This window comes from Triturus cristatus, chromosome 6, assembly GCF_964204655.1.
Source record: "Triturus cristatus chromosome 6, aTriCri1.1, whole genome shotgun sequence".
Classification (NCBI taxonomy): Eukaryota; Metazoa; Chordata; class Amphibia; order Caudata; family Salamandridae; genus Triturus; species Triturus cristatus.
The window spans coordinates 1035064493-1035080609 of record NC_140589.1 but is presented as its reverse complement, the minus strand read 5'-3'; the positions used below and the strand labels follow the sequence as shown (position 1 = coordinate 1035080609).

The following is a 16117-nucleotide window of genomic DNA, read 5'->3' as shown; positions in this document are numbered from 1 at the left end:
GTGTACATCTACACAGTAGTGCTTGGTAAATGTATGTATAGTGGACCATGTGGCTGCTCTACATATCTCCTCTAAAGGAATATTTCCCAGGAAAGCCATGGAGGCCCCTAACTTCCGTGTGGAGTGGGCTCTTGGAGGAATTGTTAGTGTGCGCTTAGCTTTTTCATAGCAAATCTGTATACACTTAAAGATCCACCTAGCTATTCCTGCTTTGGAAATGGGGTTGCCTTTGTACTGTGGAGAAAAGGCAACAAACAGTTGTTTTGTTTTCCTGAAATGTTGTGTTCTGTCAATATAGTACAGGAGAGCTCTTTTGATATCAAGTGTGTGGAGCATTCTCTCTGCTACATTCTCAGGATTAGGATAAAACACTGGTAGTTCTATGGATTGGTTCATATGGAACTGCGAAATTACCTTGGGCATGAAAGTAGGGTTGGTGCGTAGTACGACCCTGTTAGCATGAACCTGTATAAATGGCTCTTGAATGGTTAGTGCCTGAAGTTCACTAACTCTTCTTAGGGAAGTAATGGCAACTAGGAAAGCTACTTTCCATGTTAGAAATTGAATCTCACAAGAGTGTACAGGTTCAAAAGGTGGTCCCATCAGTCTGGTGAGGACCACATTTAGGTTCCAGACTGGTGAAGGAGGGTGTCTTGGAGGAATCACACGTTTGAGTCCCTCCAAGAAAGCTCTGATGGCAGGCACTTTGAACAGTGAGAGGTGCTGCCTGTTCTGAAGGTAAGCTGCCAGTGCGGTTAAATGTATACAGATGGAATTGTATGCTAGATTGCATCGGTATAAGTGTAATAGATAACAGATAATGTTTTGCGTTGATGCATCCAGCGGATTGATGTCATTATTTTTACAATAAATGACAAATCTTTTCCACTTAGCTGCGTAGCAGGCTCTGGTAGTGGGTCTCCGTGCCTCCTTGATGATATTCATACATTCTGGAGGTAAGTTTAGGTAGCCAAATTCTAAGATCTCAGGAGCCAGATCGCCAGGTTCAGCTGTTGCGGATCTGGGTGCTGAATCTCGCCATGGCTCTGCGTTAAAAGCGTGGGTGTTAGCCGTAGGCGTTGATGCGGTACCACGGAGAGTTCCAGAAACGTGGTGTACCATGGTTGGCGTGCCCACGTTGGAGCAACCAGGATGAGCGTCATTGAGTGTTGCCTCAGTTTGCGTGCCACCAGCGGTATTAACGGTGCTGGGGGAAAAGCGTACACAAATCTGCCTGACCAGTTCATCCATATTGCATTGCCCTGCGACTGTGGATGTGGGAACCTGGCGGCAAAGTTTTGTCATTTTGTGTTTTCCCTTGTGGCGAATAGGTCTATCTCTGGATGACCCCACCGTTGGAAGTACGGTTGGAGTACTGATGGATGTATCTCCCACCCTGTGTATTTGGTGGCTGTGTCTGCTGAGCAGATCCGCCATCTGGTTGTCCTTGCCTGGGAGGTGTTCTGCCATGAGGAAGATGTTCCTCTGAATGGCCCACTTCCACATGCTCTGAGCCAGATGGGACAACTGTGGGGAGTGTGTCCCTCCCTGCTTTTGTATGTAGTACATGGCGGTCATGTTGTCCGTCCGGATCAACACGACTTTGTTGCACAAGTGTACTTTGAATGCCTTCATTGCAAGGAAGATTGCCATGAGTTCCAGAAGGTTGATGTGCATCCTCCTTTGCTGTGTCGTCCATAGTCCCTGCACTGTGTAATTGAGTACATGAGCTCCCCATCCCTGGAGAGACGCGTCCGCCGTCAGTATGATTTGTGGGACAGGCTCTTGGAACGGTCGGCCCTTGCAAAGGTTTTGTGGATTCCACCAATGCAGAGAGTTGTATGCCCGACCGCTCACCAACACTAGGTCCTTCAATTGTCCGTGAGCCTGATTCCACTGACGTGCCAAGCACTCCTGAAGCGGGCGCATATGTAACCTCGCGTGCGGGACTATGAAGATGCAGGAGGCCATCATGCCTATCAACTGCATAAACACTCCTGCCGGTACCGAGTGTTGAGGTTTGAACTTTTTTATGAGCAACTGCATGCTGTTGATCCTTACTGAATTGGGCTGTGCCTTGGCTGCCAGAGTGTCTATGGTCGCGCCTAGGTACTGCTGTACGTGGGCGGGTTGAAGGTGTGACTTCGGATAATTGAGGGAGAAGCCAAGGCTGTGAAGAAGGTGAATGGTGTGGGTTACGTGGTTGGAACACTGCTGGGCCGACCTTCCCTGGATAAGCCAGTCGTACAGATAAGGATAGACATGTATGTGCTGTCTCCATAAGTGCACCGCCACTGTTGCCAGGCACTTGGTGAACACTCTGGGTGCCGTTGTTACTCCGAAAGGGAGGACTTTGAACTGGTAATGTTGGTTGAGAACAGTGAACCTGAGATATTTCCTGTGTGATGGGTGTATGGGTATATGGAAATACGCATCTTTGAGATCTAGTGTCGCGAGAAAGTCTCCCGGTTTGAGCAACGGCAGCACCTGTTGCAAGGTGAGCATGTGAAAATGCTCTGACAGAATGTAACAGTTTAGAGGTCTTAAATCCAGTATGGGTCTGAGAGACCCGTCCTTTTTGGGGATCAGAAAATACAGTGAGTACACTCCTGATCCCTGTTCTTCTGCTGGCACGAGTTCTATGGCTCCTTTTTGGAGCATACTGAGAACTTCCTGGTGGAATAAGTGCAAGTGCTCTGCGGACATAGGACGGTGTCTTGGTGGTATGTTTGGTGGAGTGGATGTGAGCTCCAGACAATAACCGTACTGGACAATGTCTCTCACCCACCTGTCTGTAGTGATGGACTTCCAGACTGGCAGGAACTCCTGGAGTCTCCCTCCCGACAGGTGTTACGTGGTCGGGGGGCAGTGACGAGGCGTCACTGTTTGTTGGTGGCGGAGGACCTGGAGCTGTTGTTTCCTCGGCCTCTGCCCTTGACGTTGTTTCCATGGTATCCACCTCTGTTATTCTTATTATAGGTGGTCTGTGTACCTTGTTTAGTGTAATGCGACTGTTGGGAGTTCTGGCCTCTAGATGGTCCTCTGTTGGTAGAGCGACGAAAGGACCCACTCCTAAACTGCTGTGATTGCAGAGCCCCCATAGACTTTGCAGTCTCTGTATCTTTTTTGATCTTTTCTAGGGTGGTGTCAACTTCGGGGCCAAAAAGGGAGTCAGGGTTGACAGGTTGATTGAGTATCGTTGTTTGTATCTCTGGTTTGAATACTGAGATTCTCAACCAAGCATGTCTTCTTAACATGACGCTGGTATTAATAGCCCTAGCTGCAGTGTCCGCTACGTCAAGAGCGCACTTAATGGAAGTGTTGCTTATGAGCTTCCCTTCAGTAATAAGCGACTCTGCTCCTTCCTTAAACTGATCTGGGAGATGCTGTAGCAGTGTCTCTAGGGTATCATAATGCGCCCTGTCGTATCAAGCCAGAAGTGCCTGAGTGTTGGCAATTCTCCAGATGTTAGCTGCCTGTGCAGCAACTCTTTTCCCTGAAGTCTCCAAGACCTTAGACTCCTTGTCAGGGGGAGGAGCATCACCCGTTGTCTGTGAATTGGCTCTCTTCTGAGCATTGGACACCACCAACAAGTCCAAAGGCAACTGGCCTCTTATGTAGGTAGGGTCCACAGGAGCTGGCCTATATTTTTTGTCGATTCTAGGGTTTAGTACTCTTGCCCTTGTGGTCTCCTTAAAAATGTCATTAGCCGGTTTTAGGACCCCCTTCAGCATGGGCAGAGTCTTAACAGATCTTTCTGAGATAGAGAAGGTATCCATCAGAAAATCATCCTCAATAGGATCAGTGTGGAGCTGTACATCATGATTTTTAGCTGCTCTCTCAATCAAGGCATTGAAAGCAGCAGTATCCTCAGTAGGAGACTATTTTACCACATATGCCTGTGTGTCTGGAGCAGTATGTGGGTCCCCTGTACCAATATCGTCCACCCAAGGTTGGTTTTGATCTTCAGGGTCAGTGTCCACAGGATAAGTGTCCTCAACATCACCAGCATCCCCTGCATCCACATCAAATTGTGTGGGTGAGAATGACTGAGGCTCCTGGTCATAATAGTGACCATGTTCTACTAGAACTGGTGACGTGGTCCTCTTCTTCTTCAATGGAATTTTGTATGGCTCCATTGATTTCTCTGGCAGTATCTTCCTTTTATATATTGACAGTCTACCAGTCTCTGCATCGATAAACTACCTTGGCTCCTCATCTTCCTAATGTACTTCGACAGCTCTCTGTCCCATTGGCATTCCTGTTGGTGCTTCGACAGGTTTCTTCGGGTCGATCCCTTTTTGCGGCTCGAGACCCTTCTTTGCGTCGAACAGCTTCGGTCGTACCGCCGGTGGTAGTCCGAATTTTATGTGCGTCGACGCGATGTGAACTGTGCTGACCGTCTTCGGCTGCGGGGGTGCTTTTGCGCCGAGCATGGAAGTTGTGTCGTGGATGCGGAGTAACGACTCCGACACCTTCTTCTTTAGGAAGGGAGACGGTGTTGTTGAGTCGACACGTTTCGTCGATACCCTCTTGGACGTGGTATCTAACCCAGAACCAGATGCCGTGTTCTCGACACGAGGACCGGGATGGGTCGGCCGTCGCGAGGCGCTCTGTATTTTTGTGTCGACGATCCTCGGCGCCGATTTTTTCGGGTCGGCAACCTTGACCTTGGTTGTTGGCGCCGCCTTCGGCTCGACGTCCCCATGAAGTCTCTGTGCGTCGACGGCCTTCTTTTGTTTGTTCGGCTCCGAGGGCTTCGAGGCCTTGTTGCCGATGAGAGACTCTTTCACTTTCGGTTTCGAGGTAGGTGCCTGTGCCTTCAGTTTCGATTTTGTTTGATCGAATGATGGCGCTTTCGATACAGATGGCTCTTTAGGGTAGTTCGTAGCCGGGCCTTTATGCGGGGCTGTAGAACGAGAGGAATGATCTTGGGTAAGGCCTTGTGGCGATCCCTCGACCTGAGCCTTATCGAGTGCCTTTCTGGGTCCTGTACCGACATGTTGGCCTAGCTCATCTTCCGAGCCATATTCCTCGGCCCCAAGGGCCTCCTCGTCGTCTCCTACCTCTTCGACGACACCATCTTCCTGTTCGTCTACTATACGCTCGTCTTCGGCATCATAGTCTTATTCTTGCTCCGAAGCCGGATCCGAGAGCTCCCCCCGAACTTCAAGGTCCACGACCTCCTCATCTTCTGTCCCAAAGATGTTGTCCGGGTTCGGCGTCGCTTTCTGCGCCTCGAGCCAAGCTGCTCGACTAATGCGAAGGGTCTTTTTCGATCGAAACCTGGAACACGCCATACAGGTGGCTTTGTCGTGGTTTGGAGAGAGGCACTTGTTGCACACAGGGTGCACGTCGAAGCGAGCATACTTAGCGTTGCAAAGAGGGCAACGCTTAAAGGGGCTATTCGATGTCTTTGGTTCTATCGTTGATGATCTACTCGAGAACTCCCTCGACAAATATACTTGGAGCCGAACGAAAACAATACCGACGAATGTAAAGGCCTAAATACTCAAAGAGCTAAGATTAGAACATCCGAACCCAATGGCGGAAAAAAAGAATCTAAGGATGGAGGGGATGCCCATGCGCACTGTAGTCCAGGGGAGGAGCCACCTATCTCGTGATACTTCGAAGACTCTTCCAGGACAACAATGTGCAATCATCCGGACCCAACACTAGGCGGCGATCTATGCACAGATAGGAATTCAGCAGCCCACATGCCTCGAATATTATGGTCATCCGCCCATTGAGCTAGTCTCTTCAAAATTCTCCGTCCAATGATTTCACCTCTATGTCAATTAGCAAGCTAGGTCTGTAATAAGCAGGATCATTCCTATCCCCTTTCCTGAATACAGGCACTATCACAGAATGATGCCACGTCAAGGGCAAGGAGCAACTGGTGGCAGCATTGATGTGGAGGTGAGAAGAGGAGCCCATACACCCACCATGAACTTAAAAGGTCCCCCGGGACCCCATTTGCGCCTGGGGCCTTACCCTCAGGAGCGGACACGATTCCATCTCTTATCTCATCCCAGTGGAGCATCAGCTTTTCTCCCTGTTCTAAAGATGAAATTGATGGTTCGGAGTCCTCCCCCTCGTATAAGGCAGAAAAATAGTCCTCCCATGTTTGATCAGACACCAGGTCCTCTTTGAATAAAGAGTGATTGACCACCTTCCAAGACATAGTGTTAGCTCTAAAGGTGCGAGCTGTTATAATGTCCTCCCATAAGTTTCTCTTTAATACAGGCTTCCTATGTTTTAAGGCTGCTCTATATTTATAAACCCACTGACACATACATATATAGTCAATGTAAAACCCAGTTCCTAGACCGCTAAATGTTGGGACACTATTGCCTGAGAGCACAGTCCCTACACTCATGAGATTAACCAGTTTGTGTTCTAATGACAACTCATTCATCAAATCTACCTGTGCGGTGTGCTTAAGAAGGACTTGGTCTAAAATACCACCCCCTGGTTCAATCCTCCATACAAATAACAATCTCTGCTGGGGTGGAGATTGAAAATCACCAAGAATCATCAGAACTGTCTGTTTACAGGGCTGAGAGGAAGAAAAGGCATTTAAAAAGTGCCAATTTACATCAGCACATCGTGTGTTGTCTTAGCATGAATAGCATAGTATAAATTAATACACAAGATCCGAGTGTGGTTAATAAAAGAAAGAAGAACACCGAGTATACCCAAGATCACTTCCATTTTAGAAGTAAAATCTAATTTAACAAAAGTCACAAGGCCCCCGCTTTATCTCCCACTAGGTGAGGGTGAAGCGTTATTTGCAAAAGAGCCATAGCCATCAACATAAAGACCCCGCCGTGACTTGTCCCACATCTCCTAAAAAAACATCTAATGTCAAAGGGAATAATGGTCTTTAGCCAATCAGGATCATCAAGAGACTTTTTCAGATCTAAAAAGAGTATTACTTTCAACACTTTTCACAGAGGTTACATCATTTAGAAATAATAAATGCATTAGTAAGGAGAGCTAGTATCACATTCTAACCTGCATTTGCGTTCCCTCCACTCAATGAACCCAGCTGATGTTCCCATCTGAATTCAGTAAAAAATATTTACCATACAAGGGTGCCCACCAGTAAACGTCTTCACCAAATTCAGTTTTTGGTTGAATTTTTATGTCTCTTCTTCTCAGCACCCTAACCTTTTTGAATGTTTTAGATTTTGGCCTGTGGAATAGCTCTTGATTCTGGCCTTTGGGTTTGCGGCTCACCTCAGTGTTCTTTGTCCTCTCAGGAGCTCCACCTCGTTTTCAACCAGTGCCTCCATACTGCATCGGTTATCACATCTCGTCTTTTTTTTTTTTAGCTCTTCTTCGCCGGGGTGCCCGCTGTACCCTGCCTCTTCAATCTTCATCTTCTGTCACCCTCAAGTGTCTACTTCCCAATTAATGTTTGCCCTCATTTTCACCCCTTTCTCTACTGTCTACATTATGCTGTGCAACTTCCCCAACCTTCTTAACAGTCTAGGAGTGCGATAATGACGCTGTATATTCGAATAGGGATGTCTGAGTCTTGAATTTTCTTTGGTCAGTCTTTAAAATGGGTAAACGGGTACCCTGAGACAGTGAGCTCAAGCACTAACGTTTCTAGATCAAGCTCCGTTGGAACATAAAACGAATTCGCTGATTGACAGGGGACGAAATCATGAGTGTATTCTGCAACATCTCCAGCAGGTAAAATCATCATTACTGGAGCTTTGTGCAGTTTAGCTGGGGCCCAAAACAAACTTTTGATTTTCTTTCTGTCTGAATATAAGGAAATGAAGATGTGCACCAAGACGTTAGTAGGTTAGTATGTTAGACCACTGCTTCCTAAACATTTTAGATTTAAATTGGTCACTAAAGCAGTCTTCCAATCGCATTATCATCTTTTGCTTTATATTTGATTGCCACTGAATTCTGCCTAACCTTCTGACACCCAGACTTCCTTTATTACTTCCGGCTATTTGGTTTTCCTCCGATGACCGAGGACTTACTTGAACTCTCTTATACTCGCTATAATATACCATCTTTAGTCACTCTCCCAAGTACCACTACACTATTGTAGCTTGCTGTAAAGACTAATGCGCTGTATGGCATTATAAAGCAAAATGTCTCGTGAAGTATCATGATGCCACTTCTTGGATGAGTTAGGGTCGCGGGTTTTCAGTGGCCGCAAAGGGGTTTTAGGCCCGTTTGCGACCGCACAAAACATGTGGCCAATGTACTAAGCCTATTTTGCGAGTCGCTAATCAATTAGCGACTTGCGAATTAGGATGAGCGACTCACTATTAGGAAGGGGCGTGCCAAGGGTGTCCCTTTCTAATATTGAGTCCAGAACCCATGTATGAATGTTTTGCAACCGCAATTGCGGTCGCAAAACACTCACAGTTTACCACCCTTCTCACAAGGGTGCTAAGGCACTCGCAAACGGGAAGGGGTCCCTTTGGGAATGCATGCACAAATATTTTTTAAGAGCAGGCAGTGGTCCCAGGGATTACTGCCTGCCCTTAAAAAATGAAACTGAAAAGTTCAATTTTTATTTTTTATATGTGCATCCCGTTTTCCATTAAGAAAAACGGTCTGCATTTTAAAAAAAATCTGCTTTATTGACAAAGCAGTCCCAGACATGGTGGTCTGCTGACCCCAGCAGGCCACCATCCCTGGGAGTGCTAGCCATTCCCAATAGAGTCGCAAATTGCGACAGCCTCATTAATATTCATGAGGCATGCAATTTGCGACCCCATTGGGAATCACAAACAGTGTCTCAGACACTGTTGAACATAGCATTTTGCAACAAGCAAATTGCGATGCTATGGTCATACATCTGAACCATAGTCTTTTAAAAATAAATGGCGAAGAAATTCCTTGAGCAAACAATTCAATTCGAAGACTTTATTCGGATTATAAAAATCCATAAAAGCACAAGGTACAAGTGACATTGCAAATAGGCAATATGCTAATATTTACAAAATAAAAACAACAGTTCGTTCAAGCTTTAGGACATGGTTAAATGGGCACGAACCACAGTTTTTAAAAAAGAACCCATACGAAAAATAAGTTCAGAATCGTCCAGGGTTAATATCATTAGGAGTGCAAGATCCAGGCTAATGGGTTTTAATTTTTTAAAATACGGAGTTAAAAACCATTTAATATATTTAATATAAAATTTACAAAAAAATAAGAAATGTAAAATTGTTTGGTCACTCCTTGAGCAAACACTTAGAAGGACATAATGAGGATTATTTGTTCATTACATCATTGAGCGACAGACAGTAACTAATATTTTATATACTAAAGTACTAAAACTGCACGCACATAGTTCAAAACGAGATGTGTCCCCAGTCTAAGTATTCCAACCAAATAGCTCACAATGGGCCATATGTAGGTAGCCTCACATTTACCGATTCATAAATACCGAATTTTACAGATTCGGCATTTATGAATCGGTAAATGTGATGTAGGTAATGATTCGCTAAAGTTTACCGATTCGGAAAAATTCGGTAATTATGAATCGGTATTTACCGATTCGGTAATGAGGCATACCTTCCCATTGATTCCTATGGGCCTGGAGGCCCATAGGAATCAATGGGAAGGTATGCCTCATTACCGATTCGGTAAATACCGATTCGGTAATGGGGGGAGCATATTCAAGGGTGGCAGGGTGTCACATTGACACCCTGTTGCACCTCTGAATCTTGCATGTGTGCACATGTGGCGCACATACATGCCCTAAGGGCATGTATGTCTGCCATATGGCACTCTTAAATCTGCTCAATATTGCTTTTTGCCAGTTATTCGTTATTTATAACCAACCTGTATTTGGTGGTAAATAACGAATTTCTAATACTAATTTTCACTCTTTAGAGTGCTCCCTACATCTGATTTCTGGATTCGGTATTTACCGAATCGGTATTTTACCGATTTCTTAATTTCCGATTCGGTAAATACCGAATCCAGAAATCAGCCCCCTACATAGCAAATGCCTAAATACCGGTCGGTAACGGGATATTTACCGAATTTCGGCCGTTACCGACCAGTATTTGGCTTCCTACATGAGGCCCAACATGTTATAATTCCATTCCACATACAAATGAAATTAATAATCAATCAAATTTTTTTGCTTATTTACCATCTGGCTCCTTAAACACCGCGTCATCCTTTTCTTCCGGACTTGAAGTGCTGGTTTCGTTGATGTTCTGAATCTCTGTGAAATAATCATCCATAGAAAGCTCGTCCAAGGAATCCTGGGAACCAGAACGGTCAAGGGGGGGCCTTCTGGTGCTTTTTGGGGAACTCCCATGGTTCATGGCATGTTGTCCAGATCTGTGGATTCAACAAAAGAAAAGAGCCATTAGCTTTACAGAACAGTGATAAAAGAATAACTATATTCTGCTGCTCTTTAAAGGACAATACAAGCGATTCCCAGTTATTAACTCTGCCTAATATATATCTCCTGATTTATTGTTTTCAAAAAGTAAAGCTATACAAATTTATGATCTCCTATTATCTAAACACACAAGGAGAATACTAGTGTCCAATCCCTTCCCCAAGCAGACACAATCGTGAAATATAGGTCGATGCTATCATTACCGTCTATAGGCTTGGTGAGAACATACAAATCAATAGTTTGAGAAAGACTGCAAAAGTATGCCCAACTACTTATAAAGCACATTAAAAACAGCACTTTTTTGGGTGAAAAAATCAATTTCAAACTGTAAACAGTCCCTCTCTAAATCAATTCTATTTGATATATAAACAACCACATAAGAATGCTGCTAACGCTTTTTGCAAAGGGCCAGGAAATCGGGGTCCTATCTAAACTGCACAAGGTCTTGTCTAAAATGCATTAAACACAGTGACTGTTCAGTTAGCTCTTCTGAAGCATTATAAACACCTAAGAAAATATAAATTGTGCACAGAAACAGCATGAGCAATCATCAAATGGTCACAAATTGTATATATTTTAATTTGGTACAATTAGAAGAGAACAATAAATAGAGATATTGTAGGTCAATTCAAAAAATATATTGAAAGATGGATGTTTCTAGGAAAGAGCGAAAAAAGTTGTTGCCTTTTCCACATAATGCAAAGGTTACAGGTACTTTATATTTAGGCTCACATTTCACTCCTACAAAACTAGTGAAATTCGGCAGTTGTAGTTATCTGAGTTAACTATAACCTACGCCCCTGTAATTCACTGCTTATGACTACACATATTACATCACTCCTGAACTAAGGATCTATCATATTTGCGCCGTGAGGGGAACGGCTGTAGCGGGAATAACACTCGCTGTAAAGCCCTCAAGCTGACTGCTGACTAAACCTGCATCGCCGTGAGGGAAACGGCATACGGGGGAAAAGGAACTACATTTCCCAGCAAGCTCCGACCCAGGCGCACGCCGTTTGTCATCAGGCGGCGCCTGGGCCCCTTATCAGCATCACCGGTGCCCCGCAGCGCGGGACGCGCGCGGGCGGCGCCCGGGCAAAGCCCGGGCCAAGGGCGGGCCCGTCCTTGCCCGTCAAGGACCGGATGAGGCCGGGCTGGGCATACCCTCTGACTTCCATAGAACTGTAAGTGTTGCTAGTACCTACCTGTTCTGGTATTGACTTGTGTATTGCCCTCTTATTGTGTGATATCGGATCTACCAAGATTGGCCACCTGATTAGCTTCTGACTGTTAGGAAATTCACTGTCACTCTTTGTGGTCTGTCACGGCCTGGTGATAGGCCTATTGTGGGCCAGAGACACTGATTGGGACTTACTTGAACTATTATAGTTCGCTCCATATTCTGTCTGGGACTACTTTTCATCTCTCCCGTGGCGAAGTCTAAGTGATTGTTTGTCCATCTATTTCACTATGGCTGAGAGCCAAGAGTATCTGTCCTCTCTAAAGTCTGGTGGATTGGCCAAGGGTACATTGGACCGTTACTTTAGTAGGGTCACAATAGACCAAGAGAGGGAGGATACACTAGCTGAGCGCAGGGCTGAGCGCCGCCAGTCAATTGAGTGTTTGAAGAAAAGGCCCCCCATTGATTCATCACAACTAATTACCCCGTCGGCTGTAAACCCCTCTAGTGATGATCTGATTACCTTTGATGATGTCCCTGCACTCCTCCGGGAGTTATCTCCTTCATTTCCCCCATCCAATTCTTTGGATTCTACACTCTCAAAAACCATTTCCTGCCTGTCTGACTCTTTGCCGGGAACAGAAGTGTTACAAATTCCTTCATTGTTGAATAAAGAAACTACAAAAAGGAAGAATAGACATTCATTGATGTCTAAAGTCCTCGGCCCACCACTTAAGAAAAGGAGACAGAAGGGTGGAGATGCATGTAGATGTAGGATTAGTCACACCGACTTTGGGAAGAGTGATAAGACTATTAAACCGGGTGATTTTACCCCCAAAGTCCCCACGTTGCTTGCACAAACCCCAAAGGTCGTATCTAACACCGTCTTGAACCTGGTGGAAGTAGGCACCCCCCAATATAGTCCGCCCAAGGTAACACAACCAAGTGACCCTCTGAAATGTATTGAACATCTTATAAGGTCTTTTATTTTACCAATTATTGAGAGGCTAAAGAGGGTCGAGGAAAGGCTGGGGAATATAGAATTGGCCATTAGTAACAAAGTGGGACCAATTAGAGAGATAGTGATGCTGGACCGCTCTCCCGTTATAACCAACTCATCCTTATGTCCTGCCGTGGGTGAATGCCCAGCTAGAGCTAGTGTGATGACTACTGCCCCCAAAGAGTTGACCCAACTAACCCCCAAACCGGCAAGATATTCGGCCTTGGTAGCCCCAAATGAAACTCAGAGGGTTGGGGATAAACGAGATGTAAGTAATATGGGTCGTGACGAGTGTTTGAGGCCCAGCATTGCTAGGGAAACAAATTGTAGGGAGCCCCAGGTCGAATTACCTCCTGAAGCAGTTCCCTATGTGGTAGTGTTGGCGAGAGTTCCTAAACTCGCAGATGGTAAGAGGGAAGGGTTCTCTCAGCTTAAAAATAAGACTGTGAACTGGTTGAGCCAAAATCGTCCTCTCCCCTTACAATCAATGGTGAAATTCTTCACGTTCGCCGTTTAGACTGGTTGGGAAGTAGGACAAAGGACATTGTGGGGGACCTAATTGTCATTAATTTTAGGGATCCCGCGGCCGTAAGGCATATTCTTAACTGGCCCGCTGGGACTCCAGGTACCTCTATTATCCCTTTGGAGCTAACTTTCTTTTACCCTAGAAAACAAGGGAGCAGAGCCAGATACTTTGGGGTTCCCCCCTTGCCTTTGATCAACCCTTGTGCATTTTGTAAAAATGTGTACAAGATGCTAGAAACCAACCCTAAACCAATGACCCTCGATAGCGTCTCAAGGTGGGACACTGTACTGCCATGGAGCCATGGGAATCACACTAGGAGGTTGGACCATTTGGTTCCATTTACACCATTGGATGTCTCCAACCGTTACGAGGCCCTCTCGAACTTTGACGGTTGCGATTGACAATCGAGGCAAATGACTAAATTACCCCTTCTTGCAACTCAGTCTGACCCAATAATAAATCTTGGGCTACTCCAAAATGGTAAAGCTGATTTAAAGAAAAGACAAAGCCCGTTGAAGGGGATCTTGATTCCTGAACCACTCGTCCCCTCTTCTATTTTACGCCCCTCTTCAATTTGTGTATTTAACCAGGGGGCGGATGAAGGGCCCCCCATTTTGAGTAATTCCACTGGCACTTTGGATCCTCAAATATCTAAGCAAGCCCCCAACGCTGAAGGTGTTAAAATTATTTCATGGAATGTGGCAGGCCTTAAAAATAAACTCCCCAATCCTGAGTGGGGTACATTCATCACTTCCTTTGATATTTGCTTGCTGCAAGAAACCTGGTTGCTTACAGAGTGTGTGGCTCCTGGTTTTGCAACATTTGATATTTTAGCAAGTAAGAGCAGTAGGGGAAGACCTTCGGGGGGGCTGTCCATATGGGTTGGCTCCCATTTGGGAGTTAAGGCAAAGGACATCCCTACTGATTCTCGGGATGTACAACTTGTACTAGTGGACGTAGTGAATGGCCCAAGTATTGCTCTGATTAATGTTTACTCTAGACCTATTAAGAGGGGCTTCGAATCTAAGGCCATCACTGAAATGTCCAAACTTTTACAGTCACTTGACTCCTCTACTGTTCTAATTCTGGGCGGAGATTTTAACTGCCACTTTGAGCCTCTCTTGGACTCAAATACAGGAGATCGCGATGAAGTTGACTTACTATGGAATATCCCCGATCCATTGACTCCTCTGGTTAAGGTATGGACCCCGCTTGTCTTGCAACTGCAGTCACTCTCCCTAGCTGCATCATTGCGAGCATGTAATGGAAGGGTGATGCCAGATAGACCTGGGAAAGCAACGTTTAATAGAGCAAATCATACCTCAATAATTGACTACATTTTTATCGAAGCAAAATATTGGGATAGATTATATGAATTTGTAGTCATTGAGAGGTCTGATAGTGACCACAATGCTCTATCTTTGACCCTTAAGCCAGGGAGTTTTGGACTTAAAAACCCTGCCCCTGGTGATAATTTTGCGACTGATCCTTTGACGATCACAAATTGTAGAAGGAGAGTAAAGTGGCCAGAACTCCAAATGTCCAATAGTAAGCTGGCGGAACTATATGGAACAATAATACCATTTATTGAGGAGATGGGGAGAGTTGGGTCTTTGGGCACCCCCTCTGACATCCATGGCAAATTGGTTGCGGCATTAAAGGACATTTTGTACCCAGTAAAAAGGGTAACACAGTCTCAGGCTGTATCAGCACGGTGGTTTAACAAAACCTGCCGCACAGCCAAAAAGGCCCTGTTGATGGTAATAAAAACCAAGGACAGAGAAGCAATTAGGGCAAATCGTTCCCTGTACAAAAAAGCAATCAGTGATGCTAAGAAGGAAGGGGAGGTTGTACTGTGGGAAGAGTTGGGCCATGCGCTCTGCTGTAAGGACCTTAAATCATTTTGGAATATTGTTGCAACAGGAGTCAGTGGACATTTGCATGCCCCTGTCCCTAACATCGCTGCCTCAATTTGGGAAAATCACTTTTGTGATCTTTATGGCATACGTGATTGTGATAGTCTCTTTGCTGATACCTCAGATCCTTCATCAGCCACAGTACGCTATGCCCCATTTGAACTTCTTACTTTGGACGAGGTGGAAACAGCAATTGGAAAAATGCTTCCGAATAAGGCTCCTGGCTTGGATAAACTGCCTGGGGACCTATTTAGGGCTCAACCAAAAATATGGGCACCCTACTTGGCTGTTTTATTTAATGGTATTTTACAGGGGGGTGAAATACCCCATACGTGGCTTGGGGCCGAAATAGTACCCGTTTTCAAAAAAGGCTGCCCATTAACCCCCTCCAACTATAGGCCTATTAGTCTTATAGATACGTCACAAAAATTAATGGGGAGGGTTCTTTTGGATAGAGTCTTGGGATGGATCGAGGAGAATGGGATTCTGTCCACACTACAGGGAGGCTTTAGGGCTGGTACTTCTACCCTAGATCAGATTTTTCGCCTGCAGGTCTTGTACTGGAAAACAGCCTTGGTCGAGGGTGGCAGCCTCTACCTGGTGTTTGTGGACCTGCGGGCAGCTTTTGATCTAGTCCCACGAACTAAATTGTGGCAAGTACTGGCTGATCTGGGTCTTCCGTCTTACCTATTGGCCGTCCTATCTAGGCTCCACGATAATAATTTTGCCCAAGTAAGGTGTGGTAAATATGGTGAGCTTACTGACTGTTTTCCTGTCCAAAAAGGCGTCCGCCAAGGGTGTGTCCTGGCTCCCACACTGTTCAGCCTTTATATTAATGGTCTTATTGACCATTTGAACTGTGTAGTAAACAATGACGCCCCTAAATTGGTATCAGGACGTGTGCCCGCATTGATGTTCGCAGACGATACTTTGTTATTGTCTAGAACATCATCGGGCATACAAAACATATTGAACGGTTTTGCGAAGTTCTGTGAGCTAAGAGGACTCGAAATAAACCGGGGGAAAACTAAATATATGATTTTTAACCCCCCTAAGCGGGTGCGTCCTAACCCAGTATTATTTGATATCTCCCTTG

At 45.4% G+C, this 16117-nt stretch overlaps 1 protein-coding gene across 1 annotated transcript in view; it reads right to left on the bottom strand.

Moving 5' to 3' along the window:
- Nucleotides 1-16117, bottom strand: part of ARHGAP18 (Rho GTPase activating protein 18) — a 730387-nt gene that overhangs the window by 575312 nt on the left and 138958 nt on the right. Inside the window, exon 2 of the mRNA XM_085611821.1 lies at nt 10142-10335. Within this exon, the coding sequence (XP_085467947.1) occupies nt 10142-10335 (194 nt within the window). The remainder of the gene's footprint in view (nt 1-10141; nt 10336-16117) is intronic.